This window comes from Poromitra crassiceps (genome assembly GCF_964638095.1).
Source record: "Poromitra crassiceps genome assembly, chromosome: 2".
Classification (NCBI taxonomy): Eukaryota; Metazoa; Chordata; class Actinopteri; order Beryciformes; family Melamphaidae; genus Poromitra; species Poromitra crassiceps.
In genome coordinates, this window is record NC_139624.1 from 57,190,415 (window position 1) to 57,217,163 (window position 26,749).

The 26,749-nt window shown below is 42.3% G+C and overlaps 2 protein-coding genes across 2 annotated transcripts in view; one reads left to right on the forward strand and one right to left on the reverse strand.

The window, feature by feature from the left end:
• foxm1 (forkhead box M1) overlaps positions 1-2,620 on the forward strand; it is a gene marked incomplete at its 5' end in the record, with an annotated part of 4,382 nt that extends 1,762 nt beyond the window's left edge. The window contains 4 exons of the mRNA XM_083662580.1: positions 345-404; positions 1,182-1,221; positions 1,430-1,605; positions 1,799-2,620. Of these exons, the coding sequence (XP_083518706.1) occupies positions 345-404; positions 1,182-1,221; positions 1,430-1,605; positions 1,799-2,599 (1,077 nt within the window). The 3' untranslated portion in view covers positions 2,600-2,620. The remainder of the gene's footprint in view (positions 1-344; positions 405-1,181; positions 1,222-1,429; positions 1,606-1,798) is intronic.
• A 3,444-nt stretch (positions 2,621-6,064) lies between these two features.
• LOC310799991 (cystine/glutamate transporter) overlaps positions 6,065-26,749 on the reverse strand; it is a gene marked incomplete at its 5' end in the record, with an annotated part of 32,336 nt that continues 11,651 nt past the window's right edge. The window contains 11 exons of the mRNA XM_083662591.1: positions 6,065-6,497; positions 8,051-8,228; positions 8,338-8,487; positions 24,462-24,558; positions 24,645-24,748; positions 24,857-24,980; positions 25,079-25,123; positions 25,690-25,789; positions 25,905-26,030; positions 26,126-26,241; positions 26,324-26,450. Of these exons, the coding sequence (XP_083518717.1) occupies positions 6,433-6,497; positions 8,051-8,228; positions 8,338-8,487; positions 24,462-24,558; positions 24,645-24,748; positions 24,857-24,980; positions 25,079-25,123; positions 25,690-25,789; positions 25,905-26,030; positions 26,126-26,241; positions 26,324-26,450 (1,232 nt within the window). The 3' untranslated portion in view covers positions 6,065-6,432. The remainder of the gene's footprint in view (positions 6,498-8,050; positions 8,229-8,337; positions 8,488-24,461; positions 24,559-24,644; positions 24,749-24,856; positions 24,981-25,078; positions 25,124-25,689; positions 25,790-25,904; positions 26,031-26,125; positions 26,242-26,323; positions 26,451-26,749) is intronic.

Here is a 26,749-nt window from a genome sequence, read left to right on the forward strand (position 1 = left end):
TTATGAAAAACAACTACAGTATCCTATAATAGCCTACATTTGAGACATGGTCACTACCTCACTATTGAGTACCACCATCAGAGTATTATAGTGATTTGTCGTTGCAGCACAGAAAACAAATGCTTGACATGAAATTAAATGCAAAAGCATTGCAATCCATGATTGCAAAAGGAGGAATTTTCTGTTACAGTTTAACATTGTTTCAGCATAAATAAAATAAAGTATTGGGAGACTTCTGTAAAAATGCGCACACATACACACACCGAATCATGGGCTACTGTGAGATGTTCTGTTTTGTATTTTTGTATTCTTTCTTCCCTCTCATTCCACGGCTTTCTCTGCAGCTCGGTTGCGACCCGACTTCTGCTCCCGTTCCAGTGCCGGTGGTGTTATTTCCCCACCAAGTAAGATGGTTTTGCCACTTTGTCTTTCTCGTAGAACAGTGTTCAGCTCTGCAGTCAGGCAGGAGAAAGCACAAGCAGGAGGAGAAAATCAGAAGATGCGTTCTTTTGCTTGCCTGGTCCTAACTGGAAGAGTCCAGCTACAGCTGGACGGCAAATCACAGAAGGAAATCTTTTTAGCATGGAAAGAGAGAGGCTGGTGTCACACTGAAAGACTTGTCAACTTTGAGACTATTTTTCTTTCCCACTGAAGAAACCACATCTTGACATTTTTTGTACAATCTTGCAAGGCAGCTGGATTCGTGCAATATCATGATCACATGACAAATCCATCTTGCCACGCTCCAACCTATTGGTTTGAATCCCAACCAGTGATTCAGACCAATCGGCGTCCTATGAGGAAACTATGGGCGGGCTTTAGGTGTGATACCAGTGAGAGCGAGGCCCATGATAGACGGATGGTTCATCCAATCACCCACCAGGTATTTTGCAATAACAAGAGCATTGAAAAGCCTGACTGCAACTGAAGATTCAAAGTGGCGATGGGTCTTTGGATTATTTTCATGGATTATTCTCCTAAATTTCTCTCCTGTACTCAACCATGCCTCTATAGAGTATAAATGATCAGGAGCAAACTTTTACTTTGATCATTTCCAGGTGGGTGTGAGTGCAGATCGCATGAGCAGGTCGAGCTTGTAATGTTTTTACAGATTGTGTAGACAGGAGTGATACAAATATATTTACTGTATGAATAACATCTCAACTTATTTTCTGGTACAGTGGCAGAAGAGAATCCTTCCTGAAACACCAAGTGGCTCTGGTGAGTAAAGGGAGATTGATTGCATGACTTAGAGTTATACGGGGATAAAAAGCTGCTGTGAGACTGCAAAAATTATTTTCTTTTTAGAATTTTTGACAGACAATATCAACAGTTGGACTTTCACTAACTATTTAGAATTGAAATCATTTGTGAAGATGCCCTGCTGTGAGGTATTTTTGTTTTTTCTCTTCCTCCTCCCCATGTTCAGAGAGAAAGATGAAGCCTCTTCTCCCTCGTACCGATTCCTACTTGGTCCCTATCCAACTCCCCATCGCCCCCTCTGTCTGCCTGCCTTCCTCCTCACTGGCCCAGTTTACCCCCTCTGGCTCCCAGCAGAAACGGAGCATCTCGCGAGGAGGCAAGAGGGTCCGGATAGCTCCTAAGGTAGAGACTCGGTCACGCTGCACTGCAGAAGTGTGGCCAAATCTGAACACACACTCTTTGATGTTGTTTCTGTCCTTTGGAGGCCCCATATTTCAGAAGCTAGTTATAACATTTCATCAATGTACTCTAGATATTCAAAGGCAGAGATGCAGCTAGAATTGTACAGCTAAATTAATGGCTGTATGTCTGACAGGTGACACACCACGAGACCCCCTCATTGGTGATGTACCCTCCCAACGCCATGGAAGAGGAAGAGCAGGTGTGTGTTCCAGTAAGACCCGAGACTCCTCGAGCCCCGCTAAGGAGACACGTCAGCACCTCGCGGCGTAAACAGCGCCTGGTCCGCGCTTCGCAGGAGGAGCCTGTCCTCTTCCCCGACAGCCCTTTCTTCGACTCGGGCGTGGTCTCCGACGCTTCGACCTTCCAGGACGCGCGAGACGAGCCGGACCACCAGCAGGAGCAGTGCAGCCCTGGCCGGGAATGCTCCTTCAAAACGCCCATCAAAGGCAGAAGGCACCTGACCACCTCGACCCCCAGCAATCCCCCCACTACTGTACTGCCCGAGCCCTGGAAGGTGACACCCCTGGGCAAAGGGAGGCAGGCCGCACTGGACTTCAGCCCCATGCACACTCCCAGCGGTCCCTTTCGCACCCCCAGCCCTCCCACTTTCACCCCACTGGGCCACAACTCCACCAACTTCAGCAGCACACCTCTCTTCAGCTCGCCAAGAGAGCTCCTGACCTCCAGCCGCACCAGGCGGGCAGGAGCCACAGACTCTCCCGGCACCAAGCGCCCCCACGGCAGCTGCTCCAGAGAGCTGCTGCATGCGGGAGGCAACACACCAGCCAAACGCTCCCTGGCCGAGGGCCTGGTCCTGGACACCATGAACGACAGCCTGAGCAAGATCCTAGTGGACGTTGGCTTCTCCGGCCTGGACAATGAGGACTTGGATGTGGCAAACATCAGCTGGTCAGACTTCATCCCTCTATTCTAGTAATCTGCAGTTCCAAATCTTATTTGTTTTATTCACACAGCAGGAATTTTTATTTACTCCATCGGCCTTTGGATTAAAAAAAATCGTCATCATCATCAAATTTAACTTTGGATAAGGTGAAGAATGAGCAGAGCTGGAGACGGTCTAAATCTAGGCCTACACCAACTGGTCTGAACTTAAGGGAAGCTCCATGGGTTTGATCCATAACTTTAGCTCATGTAAACCCCCATAATGTTAGCTAATGTTACCGTAGCAGTTTCAACTAGCTAAAGACACCTAACCCTGGCAGACACAATCATTAGTGCCTCTAAGGATTTGAAGCATACGGTTAGCACGTTATTAATACCGAGGATAAGGCTGTTAATGCTGACAATTCATTTAAAAAAAACTATATGAAGGAGGTGACTGCTAACATTATGGCTTAATATCATGGATGTACACTTAAATCCAGTTGCTGTAGTCTGACTTTCTCTATTTTGACACTGCTGAGTGCCAAAACATACAAACCTACACACAAAAGTGTGTAAGGATAATTGAGGTGCATATTCAGTTGGCTTGAGCTTGCCCCTGTTTCACTGTCTTCTGGATAGGGCTTCCCACCTTGAGAGTACAGAAAACAAATGTGGGAAGGGAATTAATTAAATTATCTTCCCTTAGTTGTGGTTACGTCTGTCACGAATTGCCTCTTTATTGCATTCCAACTATTTACTGTGAACCTCTATTTAACCTTTCACATCCCTCTGTACTCTTGAAAGAATCGCTAGAAAAGAAAAATGTCTTAAGTGTGTATATATACGTGTGTTGGGTGACGTCCGGGTAGACAGTGTAGCGGTAGATTCCCTGCCTACCAAAACGAGGGTCGCAGCTTCGCGCCCCGTGCTACCTCTGGCTTGGTCGGGCGTCCATACAGACACGACTGGCTGTGTCTGCGGGTGGGAAACCGGATTAAGGGTATGTGTCCTGGCCGCTGCACTAGCGCTTCCTCTGGTCGGTCGGGCGCCCTTTCAGGGCGGAAGGAACTGGTGGGAATAGCGTGATCCTCCCACATGCTACGTCCTGCCGGTGAAGTTCCCCGCTGTCAGGTGAAAAGAAGAGGCTGGCAACTGCACATGTGTCAGAGGAAGCATGGTGCTAGTCTACGGCTCTCCCCAGATTGGCAGAGGGTGGAGCAGCAGGGGAAAAATTGGCCAAGTACAATTGGGGAGAAAATGGGCGGGGAAATCAGAAAAAACTGTGTGTGTATATATATATATGTTGGTTTGCACATGTTTAATGTATATTAAATGTTTTAAAGATGTAAATGGAAAGAACATATATTATCTAATTACCCAGATGCTACCATGCCGAAATGGAAAAGGCCATTTGGTTCAGCCTCCTGGAAAAGACTAGATGTAGATGTAGACTGATATACAGCAATAAATAATGGTAATAATACAATAGCACTACCAGCCAGCAATAGATATCTGTAAATAGAAGAACTGACTGACTTCATAAATCCATGCAGAAATTGTTTGATCGGAATGCCAGTACCAACTTAAGTGCACTTAGTACCTACCAATAGTGAGGTGATACACTTTTAAAATTTTGCATGCAAAGATTTTTCATATCGCACCACATTTTAGGCCCACTTTGGGAACCAAACAGAATATTTCGTTGATTGTCAATGTAGCAGAGGTAGTTGTGTGATGTGATATTTGAGGCCATTTACACCTGGCACCAACATGTGGTTTCTGTGATCAGATTGCAATCGGATAGTGCTTGACCACATTAACCTGATTACATTTACAATTGGTATTAATGTGTCACTCCAGTGTCCACATTGAGATCCGATTGCGATCGGATCAGGCAAGCTCCATAGCATAGAGCTGCAGATAAACAGCGGTGACTGTTGTATGTGAATTGAGAGGATGGATCGTATTTCCTCTTTTGTTCAAGTGGTCACAATGTCTCCCTGACCACCTCTGGAAGTGGTTTGGCCAATCAGATCGCAATCCGTCCTCAATGTGTCTTGGGGGCGTTTACTTTCAAGTGGTCAAGCACTATGCAATTGCAATCTGATCACAGAAAACACGTGTTAGTGCCAGTTGTAAATGGCCTATTTGTCCTTGTGTCCTACTCTGTAGATGATAATCTATTTCAGGGGGAACAGGCCAAAACGTGTCTGTTCCAAGCAGAGTAGTTTGTTGCAACGCTGTCTTTGGAAGATGGGAATAGAATAGAGCATAGAGGAATGGACATACTGTATTTTTATTTAAAAGTAATAATGTATCGCTTTGGTAATTTCTTCAGGTTTGTGTTGCTGTCTGAGAAAATTTACATTGTAGCCAGTTGACTGGTACAACTGCCACCGAATATCATGCCATACTGTATGTGTTGGCGTGGCGTGTTGTGATTCTTAAGGTGCCTGACGATATCTTGTTGAAAATATTTGGCTTTACTTTGTCAACTTTCCGTAACGTGATGTGCCTTTTCCTGTTTTAAGTTGCTCTTTCGGTTAAATAAATGTTGGTCTTGGTGCCATATGCAGTATGTAAGGTTTTTATTGTTTTTTATCTTTTCTGTGTTCTGCTTTGCTCAACTCATTTGAATTCATTCAATTTCAACAACCTGGCACAAGCTAATATTACAAAAGTACGAACTGCATAGCAAGAATAGGTATTTTAAGTTGTCATTTGAATAAAGGCTGACATTTATAGATTGTTTCTGTGATTTAAAAAATATTGTTTCATACAGTAATGCAAAAATAAGTATCTTGAGTAGACCTATGGAAAATGTCCATGATGAATGATGGGGGGAGGGGGAGCATAATGCATTACATTATTACACTGCAAAATTGTCCATCTACAGTATGTAGTAGTCTCGTGTTAAGTCTTGAATTTCAAGATTTTACTAGAAATTGGTATTCATATCTTTAAACTCCACTAGTATCAATAAAGTTATGTACATTTGATCCAAGGAAACTGTTGAAACTAGTTTGTTTGCATTGGACACAAGCAAGACAGGGTTCCCACGCATCCTGGGAAACAGTTGACCAATTTTCCAGTCATGGAAAATGAGAGAAATAAGAAAATGTCCTGGAAAATTATTTTAACATTCATTTTCCTTTAGCTGAGAATGAATGCCTAGGACCTAGGCTATCTAACAGAGCTCCCTAAAATGGATAACATTGCCATCTGAAAGGGCTAATCAGGATCATATTAACATTGAAATGGAAGTTTATGGATGAGAGGATTTTGAATAGGCTCGTCTCAGTTATGATGTGGAAACGTGAACACACCCCGAAGTCACGTCACATTGTAGCACATGTAATGCAGGTTGGATGACATTTCAAGAAGTGTCTGAAAGGCTATTAATACATTATCCTTTAAATGTAAATATTAGGAACTGCTGGCTGCTAACTGGTAGTTTTTATTAGGTTTACACAAGAACACATCTTATCTTAAAAGTATACATTTCATTGCCTTACATGTACATCTGCAGGTGTAAAAACCCACTTGCTACAGAAACCGCAGAAACATTGTGCCGAGGGGTAGCCTACCTCGTGGGAGACTGCCCGGAGCCACTTAGAAGTCTACAGGTAATAGACCATAGACAGTAAAGAGATGATTTCATAGATAAGTTATAACACTACATGTCTTAAATTAGATGTCCACAGAGAGGACCTCATTAGAAGTGCATACCAGCTAGATTGTCACTGAAAATGTCCTGGAAAAGTCCTGGAAAATTATCTCTAGAAAAGAGTGGGAACCCTGTAATAGGATTTTACCACTCAATATTACATGAGAAAGGTGGATTTTCTTTTTCAGTGTAGCACAATGTCCTCCTCGGGGGCTTCAGTATGTCTGGACCTCCTGTTGTGCCACTTCTAGTAGGATCTGCATCTGTGTACTGCAGTAGTCTGGGAACATGGGAGACAGATGAGAATGATGAAGAGTCTCTTCCATCTCCACATGATAAACAGCACACTGCTAAAAAAAAAAACATGTTCGTGTTCTAACACATGTTCTAACCTAAAGAACCTGTTTCTGATGAATATTTGAAGAGAATTCATTCAATCCTAGGCATGATCAAAGTCCCTGTATCTGTATGTGTGCAACATTTTGAGTCCAAGGCCCCGTTCCAATACCCATACTTCCATACTATTTAGTAGGCAAAAAAAGATTTAGTATGTCCCAATACGTAGTATGTCAGATGCAGTATGCCAAGAGTACCAGGATGTTGTACTACATCAGCTCCTATTTCGGAGTATGCATCGATGCATGCTGCTTCAGCCAAACTTCCCCACAATCCTTTGCGCAGCAGGAAGTTATGTCTTCTTCTTCTTCTAATGTTTTATGGCGGTTGGCAAACAACTTTTTGTGCATTACCGCCACATACTGGAGTTACGTCGCACTGACTGAGCTGCGTGTTCATGAATGAGATAATTAACTTTAAGAAAGCCTTGAAATATACCAAATACCAAACAAGCATGGTGTGTACCAAAACATGCATATCTTGATTCCTGTTTAGATCTCTGACTTAATGTTTTTGCTTTATTTATTTTATTTTGTTTATTTGATTGTCTGTTCCAATTTTGTAAATGTTTAGTCTGAATTTTTTGTATAATGTACTGTTTGTTACTGCCAGACTTTGTTTATTGAATAAAAAAACTAAAAAAAAACTCAAATGTGGCGCTGCGGACGTCGGCGGAAGTGAGCAAGAGGTCGGAGTTCAGGAAGCTCACGTGACGACAGATGTAGTGTGTCCCAATAGTATGCATTTTGCATGCATGCTGCACACTACAATCCATACTTTGTGAGGGCAGCGGCAGTACATACTACAAGAAAGAAGTACAAGTATGGGTATTGGAACGGGGCCCAGGACTAGTTTCCCCATGGGGACAATAAAGTATATTGTATTCTGTTGTATTGTATCTCATATCATTTGCTACCAAACCTTCCAAACCTTTTTTATGGCTTCCCAGTAATTTTCTCTCTATTAAATTTTGCCCGACATTTTATCGCCATTATAATGACGAAAACTATTTGGACTCACTTAGTCTCTCTCAGGTTTATTCCCATGATGTCACAAGTATTATCCTTCCAATATGGCACTACAATACACACAGCTCATTGGCTGTTCATGCCATTTGATTGTAATCACCTGTTAATTGATTACAATCACCTGTTATTTTCCTACCAAGATGGCCGTGTGGGGATGTAACAGAATACTATGAATAGGCTACCCATTTGATAAAAGAGACGACTATCACAAAGTTGATTCTTACAAACTATTCTTACAAATTGTTTGCACACAATTATTACAAATTAAGGATAGAAGTAACAATTTAAGAGATAATAATGTTAAACTTTTTGACTTTTTACACCAGAATGGATACATAGCGACTTCTGACTTTGTTCAACACATTTTCTATGTGAGGGATCTGAGTCATGTCAACTTGGCATGACTCACTGAAGATGCGTCTCAATCTCCGAGGCAGGCGAAAGCGGTGGATGGTCAGGTAATAAACTGGGACCCCGGTCAGTGTGAGTGCGCAGCTTCGCCCCGTGTTCCAGGGGTCCGAGTACAGAGACAGACCCACGATGAAGAAACACACTACAGTGAAGATGACTGCGATGGCCAGAGGCACCTGGGGGTCAAACAGAGAAAGTGAAAAACCGTGGCCAAACAGTGATTTTCAGGTATGATTGGATGGAAAATGCTTTATAATCTGGCCTAATAACATCTGATATGGTAACCTTGAAAGGTCTGGGGTGGAGGGGGAAGCGATAGCGATGGATGAGCATCCCCAAGGTTGCCAAGGCGATGAAGAACCAACGAGCGAAGGATGCAAAGTTGATGAGCTGGAAGATCTCTCCAGTGGCTAGCATCAGCACCACCAAGGGGTACTGCAGACACACAGGCAAGGCTACAATGAAGACACTCTACTACTCAGTACAACAATGATAGGCAATGACTGATATGGATTTCGGTTTTTGAAGGCCGATTCAGTGGCATACGCAGGCCATTTTGACTGAGGTGGCTGCACAGACTCAAGCAAGGGTGGCACTGAGTGCGGCATTTCGGAAGGATGTAGACGGGTCCCAGGTCAGAATTAATTAAAACTCCGAATTATGGCTTTATTCTCAGAAATCTGAGATTAAACTCAGATTTTAAATACATTTTTCACATGTGGCCCTTCAAAGAGTGTAGTTTTGGAAAAATAAATTAACTGATAAATATGTATTCATATCAGAGGTGAATGACACAGAGTTCTAATAAATTACCAATATTGCACCAATTACCCTAATATTATTCATATTGAGTAATGCTAAAGTTAAATGAAGATGTGAGAAAAGGTGGACCATTTGTGTTTTCAATTCGTAGTCGCATAAGGAGAATGCGCATATTTGATTTCTCATTGTCTGAGTGAAGGACGCTAAAAGCAATATGACACTTCCATGTTTCATTTTTCAATTGAGATTGAAAATACTTGCAGAGGTGGTGGGCATGTTTTAGCACCTGGGTACTTCAATAATGTTGTAGCCAGGTGAAGTTTTAGCCAACAGGTCGGGAGGGACTTGCAGCGCTGACAGCCAGGTGGAATTGAGTGTTCGCTAAGTCAGTGAGCTGTAAACATCAGTGACAACTTTGTAGCAGGCTCTACTCAAAAAGCTTGTTTAAGTTTTACAAATCATTTGTTAATCATTTACAATACCTTCAGTAAGTAGTGTCATGTTCTGTAAGAACTTGCCATTTCTCTTTAAATTTGTCTCCCTCTAGTGGTCATTTGGGAGTAATTCTTTATTTTCTTATTAATTCCTGCGTTGGCTTCTCATTGGGTTTTTTTGGTCATGTGACACAGTCACAACCAGGAAATGCTTTAGTTTTGCCTTCCATGTGGTCAGCTTGCAGCTCCAGCTACTTTCTCTTTTGCTTCTTCTGTTTTGTTTTGGAAAGCATCGCTTGTAAGTTACATTTAAATTAGTTATAATGATAAAAGTGTAATTTAATATATTCTAGTATGTTAGGCTACATTTAAATATTTCGTTTATTTACATTGTGATTGTGAATACTGCCAGTGTAAAAGTAGCCTTGTTATAGTGTTTTCTGTTGAAATATTTGATAGCCTAGCTGCTGCATGTCAATGCTAGTTCCTATTGGTGTTTTTTGATGGTGAACTTTGTGTATATTGTTTGGAGATATATTTACAGCTATTTACACATCACATTTAATTTGATATTTGTAGGCTATGTTATGACTTAGCAGCTGTCATTTACATAATTCCATGTCGTTGTATGTAGATAGATAGATAGATAGATAGATAGATAGATAGAGTACTTTATTCATCCCCGTAGGGAAATTCTGGCGTTACAGCAGCAGCATCAATGACAGCAACAACTAATTAAACAATAAAAAGTGACACAAATTCCCGTAGGTAAGGTGCAGAGCAAAAACAACAGTATCAACATATTGCTAGAAAGAAGCAAGAAACAATACAATACGTAAATATGCAAACTACAATATATACAACTTTACTTCCACCGCCGTTACATCTTTCGTTTCCCGGAAACTAAGTACCGGTATATTAAATAATACTATTATTTCTATGACTAAAGCTGTACACTGTTTAATTATTTATATTATAATTGCAATGACTATGCCATACCCTGTATGGCGTATTATATTACATGGTAATATAGCTATGACTATGCATTGTGAGTGTGCAAAGTGCAACGTGGGCATGAGTGTGCACTGTGCATGTGCAGTATGGATTCAACATTCAGGAGGGTTATTATAGGAGGGGGTGGGGGGTAGGGAGAGGAGGGCCCTCCTCTCTCGGCATGTCCAGGAGTTATTGTATATCGTCGCTGTCGTTCCAGGACCTCGAATGTGCCTTTTTTCACTTTTTTATTTTTTGTCATGAATCAATGCCATTGGTCACCCTTCACGTCTCTGTGTGGTTTTTAACAAATGCAACCAATGGAAAAGCATTAAAACGAGCTTGTGAGTAAATCTCGTAACGCCATTCGCCCTCAATCTGTCAGTCAAACCTCGAAATTCCCCCCCTACCTCCGTGTGTACCCCCCCCACGCAGGACAGTAAACCCGGAAAAGACACACGGCAGACGCGCTTAGGGCTGGGTATCGAGTTTCGATACTTACTTGGCACCGAAATGAAAACATCGATACTAAGGGGTATCGAAGCCTCCCTTGTCAATCGATACCAATTTTCGATACCAAAACAAAACAATGTCATTGAGCCTATAAGCATGCGACATGCTTGCACACCACGCTCTAATACGGCTGGTGATTGGCTGTCATGTAAAAGCATGCAGGGAAAGTTACGCCCACTTTAGCCGGTGTGTGTTTGTTGAGGCAGGCAGCGTGCGGTGCGGAGACAAGTGGAGCTGGGACTGGTTTCCACAGACAAGCGAAATAATCGAGAGGTGGGTCCGCTTACCGCAAGTTGTTGTTGATTAGCGGTTATCAGATCCCTCAGTCTGACAGTCTGGCTGTGAGTTGTAGCATTAGATCGTTTAATTAATTGGCGCGGTAAAGTTATGCGCAAGCGGGCATTGTGTATTTTTAGCAACTCGTTAACAAACGCTGATGTCATGATAGTTTGTTGAATGTAAATGCGATTCACTTTGTGCTATTAAGGCTATATTGATAGGCTAGTCAATGCTCAACTATTGTCTTCCATGCATGAAGTGGAGCTGTCTCGTCAGTTTTGACAAGAATGACGTTCTGTTGCAGCAATGAGCGTTAAACACTGATCTGCAACGCGCGCGTTAGATGTTCAATTAATTAGTGTTAACGTTATATGCAAGCGGGCAGTTATCGCCCATTATGTATTTTTACTAGCAACTCGTTAACAAACGCTGATGTCATGATAGTTTGTTGAATATAAATGGGATTCACTTTGTGCCATTATTGATAGGCTAGTCAATGCTCAATTGTCTTCCATGCTTGAAGTGGAGCAATCTCATCAGTTTGGACAAGAATAGCGTTCTGTTGCATCCGTGAATATTAAACACTCATTTGCAACTCTCCGTTTTGCACTGAAAACTATTGCACTGATTTATTTGTTTTAGCCTACATTTATTTCCTTTGTAGTACTCCAATATTTTTATTGGAGGGACAGCAATAAATTTAGACAACTTAAAGTTATGTTAAATACAGTAGTTTTTTTTTTTTGCTGTAAAACTAAAGATTTGTATCATAATTGTCAATGTGTAATGCAGTTTTATTTTTGTTAAAATGGATTTTTCTAAAAATTGGTATCGAAAAAAGTATCGTTCAGGAACCGGTATCGAAATCAAAGTATCGAAACGGTATCGATATCGAAAAATTTTGAACGATACCCAGCCCTAGACGCGCTATGTATTTCTCATATCGTTTTGACTAATCCTGGCTTCCTCTGACGTTAATATATCAATCAAATGTTTTCCAGTTATTCCTAGGCTGCAAACTTGTTTTAACATGCAAATCTGAGTGTTTTCTGACGAGAATAAAGTAACGTTAACGCTACGTTATGTCAGACTATTTCTCACCCCATGCCAAAACCCCCGCTTCGGCCATGAGAGGCGAGGGGCAATGCTGCTGCTCCTGCGCGCGCCCCCGCGGCCTGGAGCTTGGGGGCGCGTGCATGAGCCTCCCGCTTGACTGGCCGTGAGAAAGTGCTTCCAAGTCGGACTGATAATATAAACAACATCATTTGAGCTTATCCAGGTAAGATATTAATAAAGTAATGACACATTCAGCGGGAAACTAACTATAATTATAGCTGCTGCGCAGCAATGGGTCGTGGCCGGGCAAGTCTCAAGGCTTTGAGCCTTGAGCCTTGAGCCTTGAAATCAGCTCAGAAGTGTCAAGTGTCAATACAAGAAGGAAGGTTGGCCATAATGACAATGAATCAGCACTTCCTGCCGCCCTTCAAAATAAAACAATTTAGAAGGTACAGGTACTGAATGCTGCTATAGCGCCCCCTAAAGGCGAAATGACACAATATTTATCCTATAGGCTCAGAGTACATCCTTCCACACCTGGACCAAGGTTGGTTAGGATCGCACGTTGTGTTCTAGAGTTATGGTGATTCTTGTGAAATTGGCCCCACCCACAGAAGTTTGGAAGTCGATTATATCGCAACGGTGTGCTTTTTTCAAATACCACGAAACAGTGTTGTGCAGGACACTCATTACATGATGTGTGCTTTGGTTTGGTGAAGACTGGACAAAATTTCAAGGGGGAATCGCAAAAAAACTGTTTTGGACCAAATTCAAAATGGCGGAAAATCTAGTCAGACGGAAATGGGCGTGGCCTAGATGAGTAGATGCGGAAGGACCCAAGGAATCCAGGGAAAAAAGAAGTTTGATGATAGACCATACGGTTCAGAAGTTATGGACCAGAATGTAAAGAGGGCTGTTATAGCTCCACCATCTGCTCAATTTGTGTAATTCTTTCGTGTAGAATAAAAGGCCCCTCTGTGCACCTCCCTACCAAGTTTCGTAGCTGTAGCTGTTATGGTTTCTGAATTACAGCTAATTTACTGCAAGATTTTTCGAAACCCCATGCAAGTCAATGGGGAAAAAAAATATTATGACATCACAATTGCTCGAGTGACATTAGTGATGGCATCACAATTGCTTGACTGACTGATGACATCACAAATACAACCTAATTGCCAAAGGTAATTAAGGTAATTAAGCTATACACGGGGCCAGAATTCAACGTTTTGATGCACTGTGGGCTCAATTTTTGACCGATCGAAAATCTGGTTTGATACTTTTGTGTAGAACAGTCTAACGATGCAGATACTGAAGTTTGGTGTCGTTTGAAGAAAAAATGTGGGAGGAGTAGGGTTTAATTCGTTTTTGCAGTTTTTGCAGTTTTGCGGTCTTTAAACTTCATAATTGGCCATAGGTTGCATTGTACAAAAGTTTCCCCTCATTTAGGCGCACATTTCGGTGAAAGTTGCAAAGCCGTAGCACGTATGCCTGATTTTTTATGAATTGTTTAAGTTTTAAACTTTAGACAGTCGCTGTCGTGCCACCGTTAGGCAGGGGAGCTGACGGAGCCTCTGACTGAAACCGCTCCGTTGTCCAGCCAGCAGGTCGTGTAGGGGGTGTGTCGTGTCATCCATGATTTTGAGTATTTTTTGTAGCATCCTTCCCTCCACAACCACCTCCAGGGTGGTGTATGATGTCTTTCAAATAGCATTTAGTAATTGGTGCTATCTTTTGGTTTTATTTCAGTTTTACAAAATAATTCACTCATGAGAATGACGACAACAGTAAAGGACGTTAACTGGTTAATGTAATAACTAGCAACAGAAATACAACATTGAATTTGTTTATTAACCTACAATTAAGTTGGTTAAATCTTCTAGGAGAAGTGTCCGTGTGCATGTGTGTGTGCGTGTGTGCGTGCGTGTGAGTGAGCAGAATTTTGTCCGGGCACAGCTATACCGTTTTACGTGCGATCGGGCTGAAACTTTCATGGGGTGTAAAGAGCACCCGTGCGTAGGGGTGGGACAAAATATCGATACCCACGTTATCGCGATATTTCCACCCGCGATACGTTATCGATACACTGGCGCCAAGTATCGATATGTTTATTATTTTTTTTTTTTTTTTTTTTTTTATTTTTTTTAATAAACAGGCTAAAATATTATGCTGTGTGTGGTAGTTGAAACATAGTTTCAAGTTGACTTTATTTATGTTTGTAGTTGAAACAAAAACATAACTACTGTAGGCTACATGAATGGAAATGTTTGATCATTAATATCTACTTTTAGAAATTATATAGGTAGGTAGGTAGGTTATATAGGTTTTCTTGTTTTAATAGTAATAATAAAAAGACTTAATGTGTAACTTTTCCTCCGTGGTATCGAAAATGGTATGAGTGAGTGAGTGAACTCAGAGAGTTCATGTCAATTCTGCTAATAAATGCATAATACATGATTTTTTGCCTTCAGAGGTATTTTTTTCACTTGTTACACAGGTATCGTGATGTATCGTCTTCCAATATATCGCAGTATCGCAGTATCGTGATATATCGTTATCGAGGGCCAAGTATCGTGACGATATCGTATCGTGAGCTACTCAGCGATTCCCACCCCTACCCGTGCGGGTGACCTGACGGAGCCGTATTTTTTAATTTGGTGATTGCCCTAATTACCTAATATAATGTTGTGATTCATCAGTGATGATGTCATCAGTGATGTCCTCCTTCCTGGCTGAGGCTAGTGATGAAGTCATCAGTGATGTCATCCGTGATGATGTCATCAGTGATGTCATCCTTCCTGTGTGAGGCTATTGCAGGCCATGCAGTATGCGACTGGGTGAGCTGCAGGGCAGGCAAGCCTAGGAATCAAGATTGCTAGTGATATATAGGCTGGCTAGGCTACTGGTGAGTTTACGGCATCCCCTTACACCTTACATTAAATATGAAAGAGTTGCCTCGGTGCAATTTAAAGTCACCAAAATGCTGAAAATGCCACGTGCAGCTGAAGAATATTTAGCTCAAAGGATATATCAGTATTCCTTCAAGTTTACAGAATACTGATCTCATCTCCATAGTTGGTTCCAGGAATATCATGGCTTGTCTGTGCATAATTGCATATGGCTATTGCTGTTACATGTATGACATGATTTCTGTGTCATAGTTGTTAGTTATGTATTACATCCTTATGAGCAGGCTCTAAAATCAACTTTTTGGTCCACCAGCCAAATGGCTAGTGAATGTTCACCTTTTACCAGCTACTCAATTGATTACCATTGTTGTTGTTTTTGCTGGTGAGTGAAGCAAATCTACCAGCCACTTGCATATTTTACCAGCATTTGGCTTGTGCTAATTTTGGACTCTGCTAAATAATGTGTTTAATGCTTTGCTCATCAAAAAAATGAATGCAATGAAATGAATGTAGGCTATCAATTAATTTACTAAGGACAAACTTCCCATAAATGTCACACAGTATGTCACAGGAATAGACTACGTGACAACCAGGAATAGACTAGTGACCACTGAGCTTTTTCACTTAATAATTTATCAATAAATGCCCCTATAACAAGAAATAATATGTTTAAGCCATCTATTATAGATGGGTCCTTCAATACCTGGGCCAAGAACAGACTAGCCAAATTAAAAGATTTATATATTAATGATAATTTCGCATCATTCGAACAGTTGAGTTTAAAATTTAAAATCCCCAACTTTCAGTTCTATAAATATTTACAGCTTCGTAGTTTTGTATCTTCATGTTCGGTTCATTACCCATCATTACCGCCCAGCTCTCTCCTTTAATCTGTTTTGGAGCTTAGCTCTTACCCCAAAGGGAGTATTGGAAGGATCTATACCTCACTCAACTCTCACAATCTAGAACCCTTGATACATTTAAAAAATCAATGGGAGGAAGAATTAGATACAGATCTTTCTGAGGATGTATGGGAGTCCATATTAGAAAAAATATTTTCCTCTTCAATTTGTTTAAAACATAAAGTCATACAATTCAAGATTGTACATAGACTGCATTGGTCCAGGGCGAGATTGGCCAAATTTACACCAGACATGGATCCTAATTGTGATCGCTGTCAAACAACCCCAGCCACTTTATCACATATGTTTTGGCTTTGCCCAAAACGAGTAGATTTTTGGCATTCCATATTTAAATTCTTTTCTGATATACTGGAAATATCCATTGAACCTCTTGCCATAATTGCAATCTTTGGTGTGGTCCCGCATAGGGATGCACCGATTGCCATTTTCTTGGCCGATTCCGATTTCCGATTTTTGAATAGTCTGACTTGCCGATAGCGATTTTTGCCGATTCCGATTTTTTTTTCTAAAAACAACAATTGACAGCTTACACAAACGTTTTTGTAACTTTGTTTGAAAATTAAGATTCATAGAACAATTCTTACATCTAATGGGGATCCAAATAATCTTATCTTATCATTTGCATGAAGTAGGACCATCTCACTCAAACACATCTCAAAATAAAAGTGTTCCAGGTTAGGCTACTGGACAGAGCTTTTTTGTGCAAATACAATGAATCCAAAAATTAAATTAAATCCAATAGCCTATATCCCACAGCTATCATGCATTTACTTTTCCAAAAGAAAACGGGTGCAACAGAACATCAAAATGATCCATGGACAAGGAGTTTATAGCCTGGCTCCAGAGTCCTCTTGAGTAGAGGGGAAATTAGTTTATGAGTTACAGTAACGATCTTCAGTCTGAATATCAGGCGGTGTTTACACACAGTCCGAAGTTTGGTATGCATATTTTTATCTGCCATCCGAAAAAATATCGTCACGCACAGAAATCCTTGCACACTTGTGAGTCCGATGCATTTTTATTATTATGTCCGTCGTTCTATTTGCAATACGAAACAAATAGTCTCTCCTGTATCTACGTTACAACATGACTGACAGGCTGAGGCACCAGCGCTGATGTGGAATGGAAAAGGCAGGTCGGGGAATGGTGGACACAATGCTCGCGTTCACCTCGCCAAGTCGGCTGTGCACTGTGGCCGGGTGCAGCAGCACTGCTTCCCGGGCAGAGAGAGCAGAGAGAGGGGGGCCAGTGAGGTGCGAAGCGAGCCGCTCAGACTTGACTCCAGCCGAGCGGGACTCGGCCGCATCTCTGTCTCCACGGCTTATTTTCGACTTGCATGTGTGACAAACTGCGAGATTTGTCTACTTCACTGACGGTGAAAAAAATCCACAACGAGGAAGGTATGCTGGCGTGTGTGTGGTGGTGGCTGGGTGCCTGTCTCGTGCTTTGGGGTGCGCGCACGTCATGTGAAAATCGGCTCACAGAATCGGCTATTTAGAGTGACCGGCGCAGATCACCGATCGAGGCCGATCACGTGAAAATCGGCCATTTCCGGTCACGTGCCGATCGATCGGTGCATCCCTAGTCCCGCATAGTCTCTCCCTCAACCAATGCAGCAAAAAGATGATAGCGTTTGGTACACTTCTGGCCAGAAGACTTGTACTCCTTAAATGGAAAGACAAGTTTCCTCCAACTTTCAATCACTGGGTCAGAGATCTTATGTATCATCTAACCCTAGAAAAAATCCGATACGCTACAAGGGGTTGTGCCCTTGACTTTTATACCATCTGGCAGCCAGTCCTGGACCAGGTAGAGAAAATGGACGCTAAAAGCATTTCAAATATATAGATTTACCCCCCCCCCTTTCTCATATTTATTTTCATTAATCTGTTTTTGTTGTTGTTGTGTGTTTTTTCTGTTTTTTTTCTTTTCTTTCTTTTTCTTCTGTGTATATTTGTGTATTGATATACTGTGATGTATGACATGATGTATGTGGTGTAATAGGCCAGGGGTTCTTGTGGGATGGGTTTTTGTTTAAAAGTGTCAAGTGTATTTAAATCTGTATTTTGTATTTTGTATAATATACAGAAAACAAATAAAAAAACTTTGAAGAAAAAAACAGACTAGTGACCACTGGAGAGACAGTTGACAGCCGGAACAGGGACGGCACCCGGGAGCAGTATGGGTAAGCGCCCCAGCCTGCGTCTTCCGTGAGGAAGAAGCCCAACAATCCACGAGAGGCCTTTTAGGAGGGCCATTCAAGCTGCAAGTGGAGTCTGCAGTGCCACCAAGTACTGGTACTGCATGGTGTCCACCAAGATACCATCACGTCGGAATGAGATGTTTGGAGCGGGGGAGTCTGGTGCAGCGCACAGATCCTAGACCTGGTGAGACGAGGGAGGAGCCCGGCCGGGTGGCAACCCACAGAGCCCGGTCTCTCTACGTACCAGAGCCCTCCCCCCCCCCGGTCCCAGCAGAGTAGTTCCAGAGCAGCGGATTGAGTGGCCCTGACCACGTGACCACCTTCGACCCTTCCTAGAGGGCTGATCGTGGGTAGCTACTGGGACGTAAGTTGGGGCTTGGCCAGCCCCGGCTGGGTCACCTGGGCGAGGGTGTATGATGTTGCGAGACCCAAAACATCCTATGACCCCAGGGTACATCACTGAGGATACGTCCCAGTTGCATCCATGCGATGTTTTTTTTCTTTATAAGTTAGCCTGGCTTAGCCAAGCCAGTGACTCATAGGAATAGACTACGTGACAACCAGGAAAGACTAGTGACTACTGGAGAGTCAGTTGACAGCCGGAACAGGGACGGCACCCGGGTAGCAGTATGGGTTAGCGCCCCAGCCTGTGTCTTCCGTGAGGAAGAAGCCCAACAATCCACGAGAGGCTTTTTAGGAGGGCCATTCAAGCCGCAAGTGGAGTCTGCAGTGCCACCAATTACTGGTACTGCATGGTATCCACCAAGATACCATCACGTCGGAATGAGATGTTTGGAGCGGGGGAGTCTGGTGCAGTGCACAGGTCCTAGACCTGGTGAGACGAGGGAGGAGCCCGGCTGGGTGGCAACCCACAGAGCCCGGTCTCTCTACGTACCAGAGCACTCCCTCCCCCGGTCCCGGCAGAGTAGTTCCGGAGCAGCGGATTGAGTGGCCCTGACCACGTGACCACCTTCGACCCTTCCTAGAGGGCTGACCGTGGGTAGCTACTGGGACGTTGACGTAAAGTTTTTTTCTTTATAAACCAAAACACACTGACAACTTTATGCATTATGCAAAATTGTGCAAATGTTATTCAATTCAGTTCAATTCAATTTGGCATGTAGGCTATCTAATAACAACAAAATTGCCAAAGCATTTCAGGACAATCAACAAAAGATATAACTGATCTAACAACAATTTCAATGCTTGGGGTTTTTGGGGGATGTTTTTTTTTTGAGGGGTGGGTGATCAACGGTGCTTTATGCATGTGCAGTTGCCTTCATTGTCACGGCAGGCCCAGACTGTCTCTGAGGGGAGGCTGACAGGTATCTCACTCTCTTCATAGAAGGTCTCACTCATCTTCCCTTCCTTTCTGCAGCCACAGTTGCCTTCTTTGTCACGACAGGCCCAGACTGTCTCTGAGGGGAGGCTGGCTGCTGCCTGGATGACAACTGTTTTAGGAGCCATGTCATTTGTGGAGATGGCCATGTTTCTCTGGATGTGCTCCATTTTCTGGAAAAGCAGTTTGTTGTCCCACACACAGGCCTTAAATTTGATGGCCTGCTTCTTCAGTTCTTCCTGGAGGTAGGTACTGCTCCTCCTTGCACAAGATGTACTTTTTTACCTTGCAAGCTTCAAGCTTGACGGCCTGCTCCTTGTTTTCCTTAAGAAGGGCCTCCATCATAACCTGGCAGGCTTCAAATCTGATGATTTGCTCATCCAGTTCTTGACGGAGGGCATACCTTTTCTTGCGAAAGCTGTTCTTTGTGACCTCGCAAGCCTCAAACTTAATGGCTTGCTCCTCCACTGTTTTGCGGAGGGATTCATTCTCAGCCTCACAAGCCTTTAACTTGATCACTTGCTCCACCTTTTCTTGGCGGATGGTGTTCATCGCCAGCATTGCCAGCTTGAGGGGGCTGGCAGAAGGGAAGATTACATCCATGTCTAGCTGGTAGAGATTTGCTAATTAAGTGTCTGGCTCTCTTTTTCTCTGTGTGTGTCTTGGTCAATGTCAGTTTGTACTTCTGCGTATGGTCTTTTATAGGCATAAGATATGACATCATAAATGATGTCATAAATGGATGGTGACATCTCGCGAGATAGCTGCACTCTTCTCTGGGATCGATTGAGCGGCCTGTTGTCACTTGTCAAACAGGCTGCACCAGCTCTCACCCGTCCCCGCTTGCTCTGCCATCATTAGTTAGTTTAGTTTAGTTTAGTTTAGTTTAGTTTAGTTTATTGTTTAGTTGGACAGGACAGTGCACATTAATAAAACAGTTTACACATATAGAATCATCCATACATGTCATGTCAACAGTAAAATTGCCGGGATTAGCCGAAGCTAGTTTTCACCCGCAGTCCTCGGGACATAAAGAACTAAAAACTACAAGGTAATTACAGGACTAAAAACAATACGGGAATAAAAGCAATATAATAAAATAAAAATGCACAAGGGATAACAATACATACACAGGATAAGAACAATACACTCAAACAAGATAAAAACAATACAGTTAAAGTGCAAAGGAGACAAAATCAGAACAATAAAGTGCTGATACAGTATAATAAAGTGCAAAATCAAGGAAATTATGAGAGGGCTATAGAGGGTATGCACACACCCACTGAAACACGCCCCCTCAATCAGGAATGAGTGTCAAAATGATTGTCAAATTCCTCCCTGAGCAGCAGGTGTCAATTATCTAGGCTGATTACTGCATTCAAGCTCAGTCTTGCTGTGACTCAGTGGGCGTGACCCCACAGTGACTTCTGCCTCTGTGACATCACATGCATACCCTCTATAGGTTATTGGTTATGGGTGCAATGTTGGTTACTTTTGAGCCATTCCTTAAGTTTATTTTTGAAGGTGGGGTATGTGGGGCACTCCCTTACTGCGGCCGGGAGACCGTTCCATACCTTACCACCCACGATGGACAAAACGTTTCTCCCAAATGCGGTGCGTCTGTGGCCCAACTCACAGTCTCCTCTTTGACATGCCCTGGTGGTCATGCCCTCCACGGACCTCCGCTACCTTTCATCTCGGCGATATCCATCATTTTGTGAACTAAACTGGGATGATACAGCTATGTCAGTTAGCTTTTTTGGACTAGTGCCCCCCCATCCATTATCCAGGTCCTTTTACCGTCCTCCCATCAAATCAAATGTAAGCGAATTATCTTCTCTGAATATTTGTTAAGAAATTATTTATTTTCCCTTTCAAGTTACTTTCAATATCAGGTGGTTTGAGTAGTAGGTCAGTGATGGAATGTTGCACAAGAGGGCAGCTCTGAGCTGCTGAGTTAAGATTCAAGAAACTTGATTTGTCCCCAATGGGGCAATTGGTTGTGCAATAGAGGGTATGCATGTGATGTCACAGAGGCAGAAGTCACTGTGGGGTCACGCCCACTGAGTCACAGCAAGACTGAGCTTGAATGCAGTAATCAGCCTAGATAACTGACACCTGCTGCTCAGGGAGGAATTTGACACTCATTTTGACACTCGTTCCTGATTGAGGGGGCGTGTTCCAGTGGGTGTGCATACCCTCTATTGAGAAGTGCACATAAAACACACAGTAAAGTGTAAAGCTACGTAATGCTGCGTAAAAATAGGGTTTGCTCAGAGATGCAATATAGCCTCTATTTTTCTCTTGTTTATTGGTCATTTTACAAAATGATTATTAGGCTATGGAGTAGTGGTGGTGGGACGCAATTTGACATGATTCAGTTGTGCTTTTGATGTTTAATATTGCCACACTGCATGTTTGGTAGCTATAAGCTGAATATTTATTTAATTAAATTGCTTGGTTTACTCTGTTTTGATACAGTATTGCAATGTTGGATTTATGTTATTGTGTTTATACGCTGTTTCCCATTATGGTGTTTAGTAGATGCATACTAATATTTGACAGAGTTGGTATAATATCAATATAGTTTGAGTATTCTAACATATACATGTAATTCTTAGATATACTGATAATTTGATTTATTTCATAATTTACCTGGTTTATTTGAATGTGTCTAAATAATTGCCTAATACCATGTTGGGAAATAAATTATTATTATTATTTCGTTTATTTGGCAGAGTTTATTTGAAAGTGATTAAATAATTGGTAATATCAGTAAATTAATTTGATAAAATTAATTTAAAATCGAATTGAATTAATGGGATTTCTTATTCAATTTAAATTAAATTTGAAATGATCATGTCTGTCATAATGCAGTAAAATGCATGTTATTTTGTGTGATTATAATCTACATGAGTGCATAATGTTTATCATACAAGTGGCCCAGCTCTGCATTACAATTTTCAAATGCAAGGTCTGATTTGAGCTGCTGAGTGAATCACATTGTGGGTGCCTAGGTCCACAGATATGGATTAAACCATCATGTCATATTCAAAAGGTCTGGTTGAAAAAAAAGCCCATCAAAGACATCCATGTCTGCGTATCTTATTGTCCATGTTGGATCACTGGCTTATTTATAGTCTCTACTTAGATGAGTGGCCATTAAGAGCAGGATGAACCAAGGCACCCAAAACGGGACTGTGGATACGTCTTGTACGTCCAATGTTGGGTAGTCTCGGTTTCCAGACGTTTGGTGAGCGGTGCCAACAGCGCCACCTAACCACCAAACATCTGGGAATTTACTGTTCCAAATCTGGTTCAGAGCCCGGCGAGAACGGCCGGCAACAGACACGCCTACATTTATTATTAGAATTTTATTTGGTAGCGGCAATGCAATGTTTCATAGTTCCAATATAGAGCAAGACACTGATGTGCTGCAAAGAGAGTTTATACCTGTTGTTTATTTTACAATAATTTTTCCTACCCGGAAGTGGTCCGCTTGCTACTGTGAGTCATCAGCAGGCTCTGTAACGTAGCCTCGGGAGTCGGGCTTAGAATAATAATAATAATAATAAATTGAATTTATATTGCACTTTTCATTTTGACCAAATCCCAAAGTGCTACAGAGGTAAAAGTAAAAAATAAAATAATAAAATAATAAAAATTAAAAGATAAAAACATAGAGAGAAATAAAATAAAATAATAATAATTAAAAGAAAAACATAATTAAAAGAACATTAAAAATCACATAAAAAAGCCTGAGAAACTAAAGAAAGGCATATAGCTTATCGCTGGGGGAAAGACCTCTAGCCGCTGGGGCCGGATGAAACACATCCTATTAACAGGTTATGTTTGTTTCTAAGTGATTAATATGTTTCTCCGCAAATGCGACAGCACCGGTTCTGCATGAGCGTCACTGCTCCCAGAAAGCAGGCCCGCCCACAACGCTCATGATTGGTTCTCCGATGCAAGGCTTCCAACAGCACCACCTAACGTTATGAAAAGATTTAAATAGTAATATTCTCAGTCTTACAGTAGTGAAACGGATTAAGACTGAGAGCTGAGTCTAAGGGTTGGGGGTCGTTATTCAAAAAATTTATATTAGACATTACACATGACTTTAAAAAGAGTAATGACTTCCTTTACTTAATTACACCCTGGAGAAAGTAAATCGTTCCATACTCGTTACATTAATTTTTTTAGTTTTCCTCAACATCACCTGAGATCCATTGTCACATAATTGCCAGATAACAATATAACATTAAACCATACATATGCCCATAATCAGCACAAATCCATATCCTAATAAAGACATACACAAGATCTCACTCCTCCCCGTCCCTCCAGCCCACGTTTGTTTTTCTCATAATCCTGCAGATTCAATCCCGATCCTGCTGATAATTGAAGAACATGAGACTGTAAGGCCTTACACTACTCGATACAGACAAATGTAATGTGATTACAGTAATGTAATGCGTTACCCCCAACACCGGTCTTGTCACCATAAAAATACAGAAATAACTACTCACCTCTGGTTGTGTCTGCGGACACTCGATTCCACCCGGCTGTCAGCGCTGCGAGTCTAAAACTTCACCTGGCTACAACATTATTGAACGCACCCAGGCTCCTAAACACGCCCACCAACTCTGTGAGTATTTTCAATTTCAACTTGACGTTTGACAAATGAAACGTGGGCTTATTGCTTTTAGCGTCCTTCACTCAGACAATGAGAAATCAAATATGCGCATTCTCCTTATGCGACTATGAATTGAAAACACAAATATACTTTATACCCGGACCGATCATCAACGGGAGTTCATCATTTACCTTGCCATTTATTTGCCGCTACACTGACATTTCACCGGAGATACGCCATCATCTCTTTCATCGATCAACGTGTACTGACATTGATGAAGAGTCAATGCAATGGGTCAAATGTAATGCGTTCTAATCTATGCCAACTTGCATTGCCTATTGGCCTGAGTGTGGAAAGCACATCACCAGTAGCAGCACAGCCGGCAGAGGTGTGTGTCTGCGGATGTGGATCATGGAGAAGAGTGCTGGCCAGTGGCCCTCCCTGGCTCCCACGAACAGCATCCTGCAGCATGGACAGAAAGACCGGTAATCAGTCAGCCTGGGTGGAGTTCAGGCACTGAGTCTGGTCCCTTCCTGTAACTAGATTACCTGGGCGCTCCAAAGAAGCCGCCGTTCAGCGCCCCCAGGCAGGATATGGCCACTAGAACGGGAATCACAGACGCCAGTCCCTGGAGAGCACGGTTGGCAAACGTCTGTCAAGGCACAGACACTGGATGAGATTTGCACAACAGAAAAACAGTGGATCTATTTCCATTGATTTGGCAGCAAATGCATGCAGCAGTATAGAGTATGGCACCGACCACAGCCACGGCATCAGACAGCAGCAGCTCAGCAGGAGTCATCACGGTGTAGTACGCCACATTAACAAGCACATAGAAGATGGTCACTGTCACCATGGAGCAGATGATTGCCAGTGGGATGTTTCTGATGAGACACGGCGCACAGGACACACATGCACATAGTAGTGTCTGCAAGGTATTGGCATGGCTTTGACCGGAGAGCAGATATCAAATGAGAAATACCTATTTGGGTTAATGACCTCTTCTGTGACAAAATTCAGATAAAACCTGAAGAGAAAAAGGAAAATGCACATCCATATAGGCAAACAGTTCTGATTGTCAGGTGTGGCAGGGAGGCAGGTGCCAGTTAATAAACAAACATTAATAATATTATTTTCTTCTGTAGTGGATTGTAGTTCCCCCCGCCCAATAACAATAAACAACAAAAGTTCGAAATTCAGTTTGCTCACTTCAATTCACTTCTCAAATCTGTTCAGAGTAAACCCTCTTCCTAAACAAATGAATAAAGGCTCTCTCCAAAAAGAAAATGAACCAAATCTCTTGTGCACACAGGATAGATAGATAGATAGATACTGTAGATAGATAGATAGATAGATAGATAGATAGATAGATAGATAGATAGATAGATAATATTGTGTGTCATTATGACTATGTTGTTAACAGTATATTGGCATCTTGTCTGATTTTATTGCAATTTTTGTATGCATTGCTGTTAATATTCTTGAAAGTGTATAATATTAGTGGTATTATTCTGTCATTTAGCCAGTGGAAAATGTCACTTACAGTATAGTTAAAAGCTTGTTGAACTGGAACTACTGTATCTGTATGCTTACCATCCGCCATAGGCATATAACCCGTTATAGAAGGCGAGTGGCAGCCTGTCCCATGTTAATGAGTCCATCTCAAAACCATTCTGGAAATTCTCTGTCTTTCCTGCATGGAAGCAGGTACAGAGACAGAGTAACTGAGCATTTCTGACAGATGTCGATTGAATAGACCTCAACTCTATTGAATTAATTCATGCGTTTGTCTCGATCAAACCTCCAACCTTTGGCCAGTGCAATGACACCGGGGACGATGATGAGGACCAGGGCGAACATCTTAATGAAGGTCAGCGTGACCTGAGTCCGAGTGGCCAGGGTCACGCTCCAGCAGTTGACCGCCACTACAAACGCTACAGGGGCACAGAGAGAAACAATACGTCAATCGAGGTTCAGGCATTATGCAAATCTTACAGTATAGAAAATGCAGAGAGAGAGAGCTACTCACTCACTCCAAGGATGCTGACCAGTTTGATAAGCACGGTGGGAGCAGCACAGGGCGTGAAGAACGGTTCCACCACATAGCGACCAAACGCCAGGGACACATAGGACGCTACCGCCGGCCTGCACAAGGGACACGCATTTAGTATGTACTGTGATTTGTCTCCATTTTATTTCTATAGAGCCCAAAACAAAATGGACCCACCTGATGAATAAGAACTCAACCCAGAGTCGTAAGAAGGCAGGCAGAGGTCCTAGTGTCTCCAGCAGGTAAGTGTAGTGCTCCCCTGACTTTGTAAAACTGGTGCCCAGTTCGGCATAGCACAGGGCCCCTGATGGAATACATCATGAGTGATGTAACATAGCACAGGCCCCTTGATGGAATACATCATGAGTGATGTAACATATCAACATCTCAAGTTGTATTCACATAAAATCATGTCATCACGGATTAAAGTATTTGGACACATAGAGGCCATTTACACCTGGCACTAACATGCGTTTTCTGTGATCAGATAGTGCTTGACCACATTAGCCTGATTTCATTTACACCTGGCGTTAGCATGCGTTTTGGGTGATCAGATTGCAATCTGATTGCAATCTGATCACCCAAAACGACTGTCCTCTCAAT